This window comes from Dama dama, chromosome 9 (assembly GCF_033118175.1).
Source record: "Dama dama isolate Ldn47 chromosome 9, ASM3311817v1, whole genome shotgun sequence".
Lineage (NCBI taxonomy): Eukaryota > Metazoa > Chordata > Mammalia > Artiodactyla > Cervidae > Dama > Dama dama.
The window spans coordinates 19,391,484-19,402,767 of NC_083689.1; the positions used below are offsets into that span (position 1 = coordinate 19,391,484).

General features: G+C 54.9%; 1 protein-coding gene across 1 annotated transcript; it reads right to left on the reverse strand.

Moving 5' to 3' along the window:
- Nucleotides 1-191: 191 nt before the first annotated feature.
- On the reverse strand, nucleotides 192-11,226 carry ODAD3 (outer dynein arm docking complex subunit 3). Its single transcript, XM_061150379.1, has 13 exons — nucleotides 10,546-11,226; nucleotides 8,832-8,953; nucleotides 8,647-8,724; nucleotides 6,481-6,651; nucleotides 5,805-5,906; nucleotides 5,579-5,704; nucleotides 5,243-5,365; nucleotides 4,352-4,504; nucleotides 2,714-2,874; nucleotides 2,402-2,627; nucleotides 1,400-1,561; nucleotides 685-769; nucleotides 192-519 (listed from the first exon to the last, which is right to left on the reverse strand). The coding sequence occupies exons 1-13, from the start codon at nucleotides 10,784-10,786 to the stop codon at nucleotides 401-403; spliced, it is 1,869 nt and encodes a 622-aa protein (XP_061006362.1). The 5' UTR covers nucleotides 10,787-11,226; the 3' UTR covers nucleotides 192-400.
- Between the last annotated feature and the right edge of the window lie 58 nt (nucleotides 11,227-11,284).

An 11,284-nucleotide genomic window follows, 5' to 3' on the forward strand; every position in this document is an offset into this window, starting at 1 on the left:
GGGGAGGGCTGGTCTGCCCCAGGTGCGGCGGTATCTCGTTTCTCTGGAGGGGCGGAGACCAATCTGTGTCCTGAACCCTGGGAGTCATCACTCCCGGGTCGGAGGCGGCTGAGGCTGTGGCCCTGGATTTGAGAGGCAGCCGTCTATGGGGCGGTGCAGGATCAAGGAGGGGCGAATACTCAAGGGGCTGGTCGGTGACCTTTATTGCGCGATTCCGAGACCGGCGCGGACCAGCCTGGGGAAATTTACTGTGGGAACATCCGGCGGCCCAGCCCCCTTCTCCGCTCTGGGCATTGCCTGTCAACTCGGCTCCCCTGTCCGGGCCGCGTTCAGCCCTTAAAGGGGCCCCGTGGGCCCCGGGGCAGGGGCTCGGAAACGCCAGGCGGGCGCGAGCCCGCGTCTAGGACCTCCGCGAGCGACCGCGCCTCTTGCTGCGGGATTCGATTAATTTCTGGGAACGCATCTTGAGCGCCGCACGGGTCACCACGTCGCTGTCATCTTCCTCACTCTCCTCCTCGTCTGCGTCGGGCGAGGAGGGGATCGAGATTCCCAATCCCGTATCAGATTTCTCTCCCCGGCCTTTACCACCGCATCCCCACCTGGGCCCTATATGTCCGGCCCCTGACCACCTCCCGATGCACTGCTTGGGCTCCCAGCCTCGCCCCTTTCCCTGCCCGTACTGACCAAAGAACTTGTCCTTGTGACCGGCGACAGGCAGGGGGATGCGGGTGTTGTACGACGGCAGTTTTCCCTCGAGGGTGGTGTAGAACTAGGTGGAGGAGGGAAGGGGGCAGATGTGTGTGAGTTGGCAGGGGGTGCAGCGAGATCCGTGCCCCCTCCTCCTCCCCCTCTGAGATGTACCCCTGCGCTATTCAACACCTCTGCCCACTCCTCTGCCTCTCTTTGGGTCTTTTTTGAGAGGGGTCATGCCACGCGGCGTGTGGTATCCAATTCCCCAACCAGAGATCGAACCTGCGCCCCTTTCATTGGAAGCGAAGAGGGCACTAACCACTGGATCCTCAGGGAAATTCTGCCCACTCTAGTAAAGTTTTCCTTGGGTGCAGCCCCATCATTTGTTCTCAGCGTTCACCCTGATACCCAGCCTCCCCTGCCTCCCCCCCAGGCCCGCCCCTGGTCTCTAGGTCCCAAGTTTTGTCCTCTAGAGAGCAGACCCCAGATTCCCACCCCCCACCCCCTCACCCTGCGGCCTTGATCTCTGGCCTGCCGAGTTACCAGGTTATCAGAGTTACCTCTAGTAACTCTCCTGGCTCATCCCTGGCTCCTTAAACCTCACCTGTTGTCCCTAAGGCCCATTCCCGGCCCATCAGCCTCCTCCCTGGCCTCCAGGGGGTTGCCCCGACCCCTCCTTTGCCGCCCCAGCCCCTGGCTGAATGGGCACCTCGCGGTCAACGATGTGGCGCAGCATCTCTGGCACGTTGTGGTTCTCTAGTTGTGAATGTAGCTTCAACAGCTTTTCCTCCACCAGGCCCAGCAGGTTGGGCAGATAGTCATCTGCTTTGGGATCCAGCTCCTTTCCGACAGACCGTCCCGTCTCCTGCGGCTGGGGGCGGAGCCGGATGAGTCGGGAGGGGCGGGGCCTCTGGGAGGCCCCACCCAGGGGGCATGGCTTTGAAGTTAGGGGCCGCCCACAGAAGCGGTGCTACCCTCTGTGGGGTAGGGCCTCTGCCGTCAAGGGCCACGCTGGTGAGGCAATGCCTGTGAACTCCAAAGACCCAAGCAAGGGGATGGGCGAGGGAGGGGGGGATGGGCGGGGGGAGAACGGTGGAGGGGAGGGGGAGCCTTTTGGTGAGAGGGCAGGCTGGGATATTAACTGGAGAGAGGCCATTGCCGGAAGACCTTAAGAAATGAGATTCTTGGAGAAAGGAATGGCAACCCATTCCAGTACTCTTGCCTGGGAAATCCCATGGATAGAGGAGCCTGGCAGGGTAAAAGTCCATGGGGTCGCAAAGGAGTTGGATGCGACTGAGTGACTAAACAACAAGGACAACCGAAAAATGGCAGAAAGTAGTGGAACAAAATGGTGAATACTTTCTTCAATAAAGTTTTTGGTGAAAATGGAAAAAAAAAAAAAGAAATAGGATTCCACAGTGGGCAGGCTGGGCCTCTCTTGTCTATGCCTGCTTCAGGATTGGAGCAGGGTCTCTTTTAAGTTTTGAGTGTGTATGTGGGGGCTAGGTGGAACTTTCCCATGGGGGTGGCATTTGAAATGGGACAGGGGTCTCTGAAGTCCTGGGCCTCTTGAGTAGTAAGGGGGTGCCTCCTGAGGATGGGGGGTGGAGACTTGGGAGTCGGTTGGGGTTTGCCATGTGTTCAGGCCTCTCATATCCTGAACAGGGCCTGGGTGGGTTCTCTGGAGTGGACTTCAGGGTGGGAACCCCACCTGTGGGGTGGCACTGTCTTTCGTGTCTAGGGAGGCTCCAGGTGAGCTTTCCTCGTAGGTGGGACCTGCCACTATGATGTGGTTCAGCTTGCCGGCCAGGTGTTCCAGGCCCTCCTTGGTCATTTGCAAGGCCCGCCTGGTTCGGTCCAGTTGATCCTGCACCTCAGCACGCCGCTGCTCCTCCACCTTGAGGCGCCCCTGCAACTCAGCCTGCCGCTTCTGCTCACTGTAGGGAGCAGGGAGACCACCACTGGGGCACTGTTGACCACAGCAACCCCGCTCTTACCCCCACCGGGCACCATGGGGCCTCACCTCACCAGCAGAGCCTCCCCTGAGTACTTGAGGTCTTCCAGCTCCTGCTGCAGCCGCTGCTTCTCTTGCTTCAGTCTCAGCAGCGTCTGCTCGTTCTCGCTCTTGAGCATCTCCAGCTGCGTGAAGGTGTCACCCTGAGCCAGGAACCGCCGCACCACTGCCTGGGGGAGGGGAGGGGTGGCGGACAGAGCCCGTCAGAGCCAGGGGCTTGTCCCACTCCTTCTTTCCCAGGGCTGCAAGGGACAAGTCGCCTGAGCTGATGATGGCTTCTGCACAATGCTGTCTCGGCACTCTGTGAGCCTTGGACTCAGGGCTGCCTTAAGGGTGTGCAACCCCGAACGAATGATTTTTGCGGGCCCTTCTTTGTCTATATAAGGAAAATGAATCAACCAAAATCAGAGGTCAGGGCAGTGACAGCACTGAGCACAGCTGCTTTCCAAAATCAATGTGCCAGCAACGCCCACTCCCATGAGAAAATATGACTGGTCATGGGAGCAACCCGCCCCCAAGGGCAATTTCTGGAAAGACGCCTAGCCACAGCGCTCCAGATGACCCCATACGTCCAAGTCCTGGAACTCCTTGGGGGTCACCTCATGGGATGAGTGGTGGGTTGGAGAGTGCCCCAAACAGAGAAATCAGACAGGGATCCAGGGGAATTAGTGTTGACCAGCTGGAGATGTCCATGGTGGCTCAGATGGTAAATCTGCCTGCAATGTTGGAGACCCAAGTTCGATCCCTGCATAGGGAAGATGCCCTGCAGAAGGGAATGGCTACCCACTCCAGTATTCTTGCCTGGAGAAGTCCATGGACAGAGGAGCCTGGCAGACTACAGTCCATGGGGTCGCAAAGAGTCTGATGTGACTGAGTGACTAATACTTTCACACTTTCACAGCCGGGGACCTAAAGTCTTGGGAAATTTTGAGGAAGATGCTGCCAAGCGCGGGCCCCAGAGTAGGAGCCCAGCTTCTCTGGGATGGAGGCTGGTACTGGGCCCCAGACCCTGCCACAGAGGCTGAAGTTACAGGAGAGGAGAGACAACATTCCCCATTCTCCTAGTGCTGACATGCCAAAGAAGTCAGTGCCAGTGTATGCAGGAACAGGAGAGAGGGGCTTCCCTGGTGGTCCAGTGGCAAAGAATCCGCCTCCCAATGCAGGAGATGTGCATTCCATCCCTGGTCTGGGAAGATCCCACATGCTGCAGAGCAACTAAGCCTGTGCATTACAACTACTGAGCCTGTGCTCTGGAGCCCAGGGGCTGCAACTACTGAGCCTGTGGTCTGCAACAAGAGAAGGCACTGCCATGAGAAGCCCATGAAGCATCGTAACTAGACAGTAGCCCCTGCTCCCAGCATCTAGAGAAAAGCCCACACAGCAATGAAGACCCAGCACAGCCAAAAATAAATAAACAAAAGTATTAAAAAAAAAAAAAGGAACAGAAGAGAGGATGGTGGCCAGTGTAGATAACTCGTGTCGGTTTTGCTGTGAGAGGCAGCAGAGAAACGGGGCAGTAGCTGGAAGAGGGAGGGGTGCTTTTTGTACACTGAGGAACTGACCAGGCAGAAAAAGGAGGCTGGATGTGTCGGCTTCCCAGGGTCGGCTCAGGCCATCTGGGAGCTTGAGGGCTGAGGGCACACTCACGTGCGTTTCTGCCACGCCAGTGGCGTCCTTGACCTTGCCGAAGAGCACCTCCATCTGGTACATGCTCCACCGCCGCTTCAGCTCCTCCTCCTTGGAGTGCATGCTGTCCTGGAGCGTGTCGTCAGACTGCAGCAGCATGTGCTCACGCTGGGTCTGCTCATGGGTGGGGGTCACAGCCCGCGTCAGTCTGCAGCTGAGGGCTTAGGGCAGTGGCCATGGGCGTTGGGAAAATACCTCCCCACCGGGTTCAGGAAGGGGGTGGGGCCCAAGCTTGGGGCCAAGTCAGAGCTTCCCAGAGGGCACTAGGGGTAAAGAGCCAGCCTGCCAATGCAGGAGACACAAGAGAGGCAGGTTCCATCTCTGGGTCGGGAAGATCCCCTTGCAGGAGGGCATGGCAACACACTCCAGTATTCCTGCCTGGAGAATGCCATGGACAGAGGAGCCTGGCAGGCTACAGTCCATGGGGTCGCAAAGAGTCGGACACGACTGAAGCCACTTAGCATGCAGGGCCTCCGGGTAGGGGTCAGGAGGGCTTGGCAGGGCCTTGGTTAGAGGGAGGCCTCAGAGGCAGCGCCAGCGGGCGGGGTCAAGAGCGTGGGGGCGGGGCCTGTCGGGTAAGGGGCCGGTTAGAGGCGGGACCAATTTCCGATATGGGCAAGTTTGGCGGGGAAGGATGCCGACCCCAGAAGAGTAAGGGGAGGGCTGGAGGGCGGGGTCAGGGATGTGGGAGGGGCCCTGGCATCTGGGGAGCTGGGGGCAGTCAGGAGAAACTTCCGTACTGCCTAAGGGTCTAGGGCCTGGGCCAATGTGGGGGCGCGGCGGGGACCCCGCAGGTTCGGGTCCAAGCAGGAGCAGGCTGGGATCTCAGCCCCGTATCCCTGGTGCGCCCACCTTGCGCTCCATGCGTTCATTCTGCAGTTTCCTCTCCTCCGCGCGCTTCTTGCACTCGCTTAGGTAGCGTTCGCGCTTCTTGCGCTCTCGGAACACGGTCTCTTCCAGATACTGCAGTTGGTTCTGGAGGGTGGACGGGCGGGGAACGACAGGACCTGTTGGCATCTGCTGGGGCTCTGGGTCAGGGCTGCAGGCCCAACTCAAGACAACTGGGGCGAGTTGTGGGGTCCTGGGACAGAGATGGGATGGGTTTCGGGGCAGCTGGGGTTCAGATGCTGAGGCCAGGAGACCATGGCAGTGGCAGGGCAGGATTCCCAGGGGCCGGTGGGCTGGCACCTTGGCGATGTCCCTGGCGTTGAGCGCCTCCTGATTCACCAGGTGCAGTTCCTCCAGCTCGTGTTTCGTCCTCACCACCTCAGCCTCCATAAAGTCCAGCCTGTTCCCCAAGTGAAGGCTCTCCTCCTGGGCGTGGGAGATGGGTTAGCCTGTGACCGGTGTCCCTAGCCTGGCTGGCCCTCCCATTTGCTGCCCCCCACCCACCCACAGTCGCCCTGGTCCCTACTTGTAGGTAGGCCTTGAGCTGCAGGTACACACTGGTGATGTGTTCAGCCTCCTCTGCCTTCATCCGGGCCTTCTCCAGGCGGTTCTCCAGGTTCCGCATGGTCTAGAGGGAAATAGAGACATCATTTTGCCAACAAAGGTCCGTATAGTCAAAGCTATGGTTTTTCCAGTACAGACGTGAGAGTTGGACCATAAAGAAGGCTGACTGCTGAAGAATTTATGCTTTTGAAATGTGGTGCTGGAGAAAACTCTTGGGAGTCCCTTGGTCAGCAAGGAGATCAAACCAGTCAATCATAAAGGAAATCAACCCTGAATATTCATTGGAAGGACTGGTGCTGAAGCTGAAGCTCCAATACTTTGGTCACCTGATGTGAAGAACAGACTCACTGGAAAAGACCCTGATACTGGGAAAGACTGAAGGCAGGAGGAGAAGGGGGTAACAGAGGATGAGTTTGGATGGCATCATTGACTCAATGGACAAGAGTTTGAGCAAACTTGGGGAGATGGTGAAGGTCAAGGAAGCCTGGCGTGCTGCAGTCCGTGGGGTCTCAAAGAGTCAGACACGCCTGAGCAAACAGCAAGAACAACAACAAGAGGGAAGCAAGGCTGGGCTGGATCCCTTCCCCCCTCAGTGCCTCCCGCAGGATGGAGGCCTCTGCAGACCCCACAGGCCCTACCTTGGCCACCTCGGTGTTGCTGTCTTGTGCCTCAGTTATCTCCAGCTCGCGCAAACTGTGCTGCAGCTGGAGCTCCTCCAACCACTTCTGCCGCAGTCCCAGCTGGTGCCGAAGAGCATTCAGTTGCTTCACCTTTTCGTTCAGCCGATAGTCCAGATGCTCCAGGGCTTGCTGGAGAGAGGGGAGCAACAGTACCTAGTCCTTCCTTCTCCCACATCTTGGTTCTCATCTCTCTTGTCTCTTGGTAGAGCATCTGAAACCTGGCTGATCCTGCTTCTCCTGCAGATTCTCTTTTTTTGGGGGGAGGGCTGGTTTCCAGGGGCTCCACTCCTTGGTTTTCCACTTCACCTCCCTGGCTGCCCCTTACCCATCTCCTTTGCCTTTGAAGAGGCTCTTCTTTCATCTGACCACACATACCACTTGATCCTATCCAGTCTCAGGGTTTTTGGAGTCATGTCTACACTGCATGAGTGCATGCTAAGTCGCTGCAGTCTTATCCGACTCTTTGCGACCCTATGGACTGGAGCCTGCCAGGCTCTTCTGTCCATGGGGAGTCTCCAGGCAAGGATACTGGAGTGGGTTGCCATGCCCTCCTCCAGGAGATCTTCCTGACCCAGGGATCAAACCCATGTCTCTGTCCCTTATGTCTAGCTGCATTGGCAGGTGGGTTCTTTACCACTAGCACCACTTGGGAAGCCCCACCTATACACTGAAGACATCCCAATTTAGCCTCCCCCAGAGGCTCGTATATCCACATCTACACTGCCTTCTAGATGTTTCCACAGGAAGCTCAAAACCATCTGTCCAAAATTGAGTATATCCTTGATCTTTCCCCAAAACTGCCCTTCTTGAATCTCCCCCATCTCAGCTCATGGCAACTCCATCCTTCAAGGTGCTCAAGTCCCAAACGTTCATGTCATCCTCATCTTCTCTTTTTCTCTCCCACTTACACCCAGTTTGTTAGCAAGTCTCTGTTCTGTCTCAAAAGTTCCTCCAGAGAGATCCTGGTGGCTCAGTGGTAAAGAATCTGCCTGCAGTGCAGTAGATGCATGGGTTCAATCCCTGGGTCAGGAAGATCCCCTGGACAAGGAAATGGCAACCCACTCTAGTATTCTTGCTGGGAAAATTCCATGGTCAAAGGAGTCTGGTGGGCTACAGTCCATGGGGTCACAAAGAGTTGGATGTGACTGAGCCAGATAGATCTCTTTCTTCCTATTTCTACCTCTTTTGTCCTAGTGTAGCCAGCATCATCCTTCACTTTGATAACCTCCTCTGGATGGCTTCTAACTCTTGCTTCCTCAGAGCCCATTTTCCACTTCTCTAATTCTTTTCTTTTTTTAAAAAATATTTATTTGGCTGCACCTGGTCTATAGTTGTAGCACATGGGATATTTAACTATGGTATGAGGGATCTAGTTGCCTGACTAGGGATTGAACCTGGGTCCCTTGCATTGGGAGTGCAGAGTCTTAGCCACTGGACCACCAGGGAAGTCCCTTCACTTCTCTGATTCTTAGTATAAAATCTGCACTTGTGCAGCAAAGCCTGATGCAAGGTTCTGTCCCTGTTGACCCCCCAACCTCACCTCCGATGGAGCCCCCCTCACTCACTCCTATTCTGCCACAATGACCTCCTTTGTGTCTCCAACACTCTACCTTTGTTCCTACCCAAGGGACTTTGCATTTGCTGTTCCATCTGTCTGGAATGCTTTTCCCCAGATCACTACTTGCCTGACCCCTTCTCAGCTCAAATATCACCTTCCTAGAGAAAGCAAAGATCCCCACCTTACAATCTAAAGGGCAAACCCCTAACTCCCATCCATCTCTAGTGAGCCACGCTGTTTTATTTTATTTATTTCTCTTGTCACCATTGGAAATCACTTTCTTTCTATGTTTATTGTTCTTTTCTTGGGGGGGGGGGGTGTCTGCTTTCTCCACCAAGATGAGGCTCTGGGGAGTGGGGACATGGTCTGTGTTTTTCACCGTATGGCAACAAATACCTAAAACCATGCCAGGCACATGGTCAGTGTGTGATAAAGGCTGAGAAATAAATTAATGGCAGCTGGTGTGAAGAAGGGATTGGAGAGGGTGAGATGGGGGTCAGGGAGTCAGGTGGGGACCCAGGCTAGAAATGAAGGGAGGTGGTCAGAGGAATGGGAGTGGGGCAAACCTGGCCTGTCCTGTTCTTCAGGTACGGCTTCTCTGATTTCCATTCTCGAATCACTGCCTGGACCACTTTCTCATCTCCCTGCAGGGAGAAGAGCCCAGGTCACACTACAAATTCAGGCCACCTTCTCCTTGAGAGCATCCCCTGGGGATGTTGCCTCCCCACCCCTGGAACCTCTTCAACCTTACCTGGAGCAGGTCCGTCAACTGTAGTTGCAGTACCCTGGTCTCCTCGCGGAGCTGGTTAATGGTCTCCTGATTCTTCTTGATGTTCCACTGGGTGCTCTCATAAAAGGCCTTCCGGTCACCCTCTGGGGTCATGAGAGGTGGGCAGGCAGAAGCAGAGCATTATGGGAGGGGGTACTTCCCAGAGGGAAGACATTTTAGTAGTTATCAACAGTATAACAATATTTTACTCTGAGCATTTGCTATGCATTAGATGCAGGACTGAAGCTTCCCAGGTGGCTCAGTGGTAAAGAATCCACCTGCCAGTGTAGGAGCTTCAGGAGACATAGGTTCGATCCCTGGCCCAGGAAGATCCCCTGGAGTAGGAAATGGCAACCGGCTCCAGTATTCTTGCCTGGAAAATCCCATGGATAGAGGAGGCTGGTGGGCTATAGTCCATGAGGTTGCAAAGAGTTGGACACGACTGAGTGACTGAGCAAGCATGCAGAGATGCTGGGCTAATCATTTTCTTTTATTTTTCTGTACTGCACTGCATATGAGATCTTAGTTCCCCAACCAGGAATCAAATCCACACCCTCTGCAGTGGAAGCACAGCATCTTAACCACTGGAAAGCCAGGGATGCACTAATCATCTTCTAGGTATCAGATAGGACGTGCCAATATGTACATACCCATATCCATATTATACCCATTTCACACATGAGATGGCTTGTGCTTATTAGACTGTTCAAGTTCACAAGCAGTCAGACTCCCCAGCACATACTTTCAACCACTATGCAACATTACCTCCTAACAACAAAGCAATAAGTTTACACCAGGATTTCCCAACCTCAGCACAACTGACATTTGAGATAGATGATTATTTGCTGTGTTGAACTGTCCTGTGCATCGTCAGATGTTGAGCAGCATCCCTGACCTCTGCTCATTAGATGCCAGTAACAACCCCCCCCCCCAAACAATGTGACAAACCAAAATGTCTCCAGACATTGCCAGTGTCTTCTTGGGAGCAAAATAGCCCGATTCCATTGAGAACCACTGGTTCACACTTCATAGTATTACAGTGCCAGGCACTGTTCTAAGCACTTTACACATTTCAACTACCTATGGGGTGGTACTGTTACTCTCCTCATCTAATGGCTGGACAAACTGAAAGCAATTACATTATTCTTGGTCCCTGAAGATCAAACAGTTATTATTAGCATATGTAGAGCCAGTATATTTGAACCCAGAAAATCTGCCTCTAGAATCTATATCCTTCATCCTCCCATGCATTTTAGAAAAGTTGAAACTACATAAAAGTAGGGGCTTCCCAGGTGGCACTGGTGGTAAAAGAATCCGCCTGCCCATGCAGGAGATGTGAGAGAAGTGGGTTGGATCCCTGTGTTGGGAAGATCCCCTGGAGAAGGGGATGGCAACCCATTTCAGTATTCTTGCCTGGAGAATCCCATGGGCAGAGGAGCCTGGCAGGGCACAGTCCATAGGGTCGCACAGAGTCAGACACCACTGAAATGACTTAGCCCGCACACACGTAAAAGTATGAAATACAGTTCAGTAGGTTCTGAGCTCAGGAAAAGCTGTATAAGATGAGGAAAACCATGAGCAAGCATGAATTTTTGCCTCCGGATACTGGACACCTGGACGAACGCTAGTGAAAGAATTCCTGCCAGGTCAGAGGGCTGTTGACTCGACCATTCTGGGCCCTCTGGAGTCATCTTACCTAACAGTTGTATCTTCCTTTGTAACTCAGCCACCTGCATGTTCACAGCGGACTTCCCCTCGCTGGCATGGAAGGGTCCTGCCTTGGAATGAAGTGAGTGCCAGACAGGCACCAAGCCCTTGCCTCGAGAGTGGTAGGGCTTGAGCTGAACTTGAGTGGCCTTGACTTTGGAGGGGGCTGCAATTTGGTCCTGAGAAGGCATGGCGTTGGAGGCCGCCGCCCAGCACAGGGGAGACGTCATGATTGGGTTGAAGCCGAGGACCTCTGGGGGTCAGGGGAATTGCCTCTGTCTAGGATTCTTGAATTCAGGTTCCTCGGGCTCTGGGAATGCACTTGTCGACCGCTCGGCGGGACCTAGCCGCATCTCCGGTTGCTAGGTAACCTTCCCCGCCTCCCTCCAGCGCTCCCATGGAAACAGCCCGCGTTCCAGTCTACGACTCTCATTGGCTGACATTGAGCGGAGGGGCGGTCCCTGCAGGGGACCGAGCAGAGTAGTCCGCAGAAAGGTGGGGGAGGGTACTTTTGAGTCACGTGCTCATCCTTTTCCTCCCCACCTCTCCATCCCAAGACCACCGGAGGCGGCGGTGTGGTGTTTCGCGGGCATTTTTCAGGAACTTTCTGTTCGGGCTTCAGAACCCGCCACTCCCAAGATGGAGGCACCCTGCGCCGCCATTAAGCGCGAACCTTCAGAACTATTCCCTTTCAGGCTTCAGTCCTATGCAAGATGGCCGACTGGGTT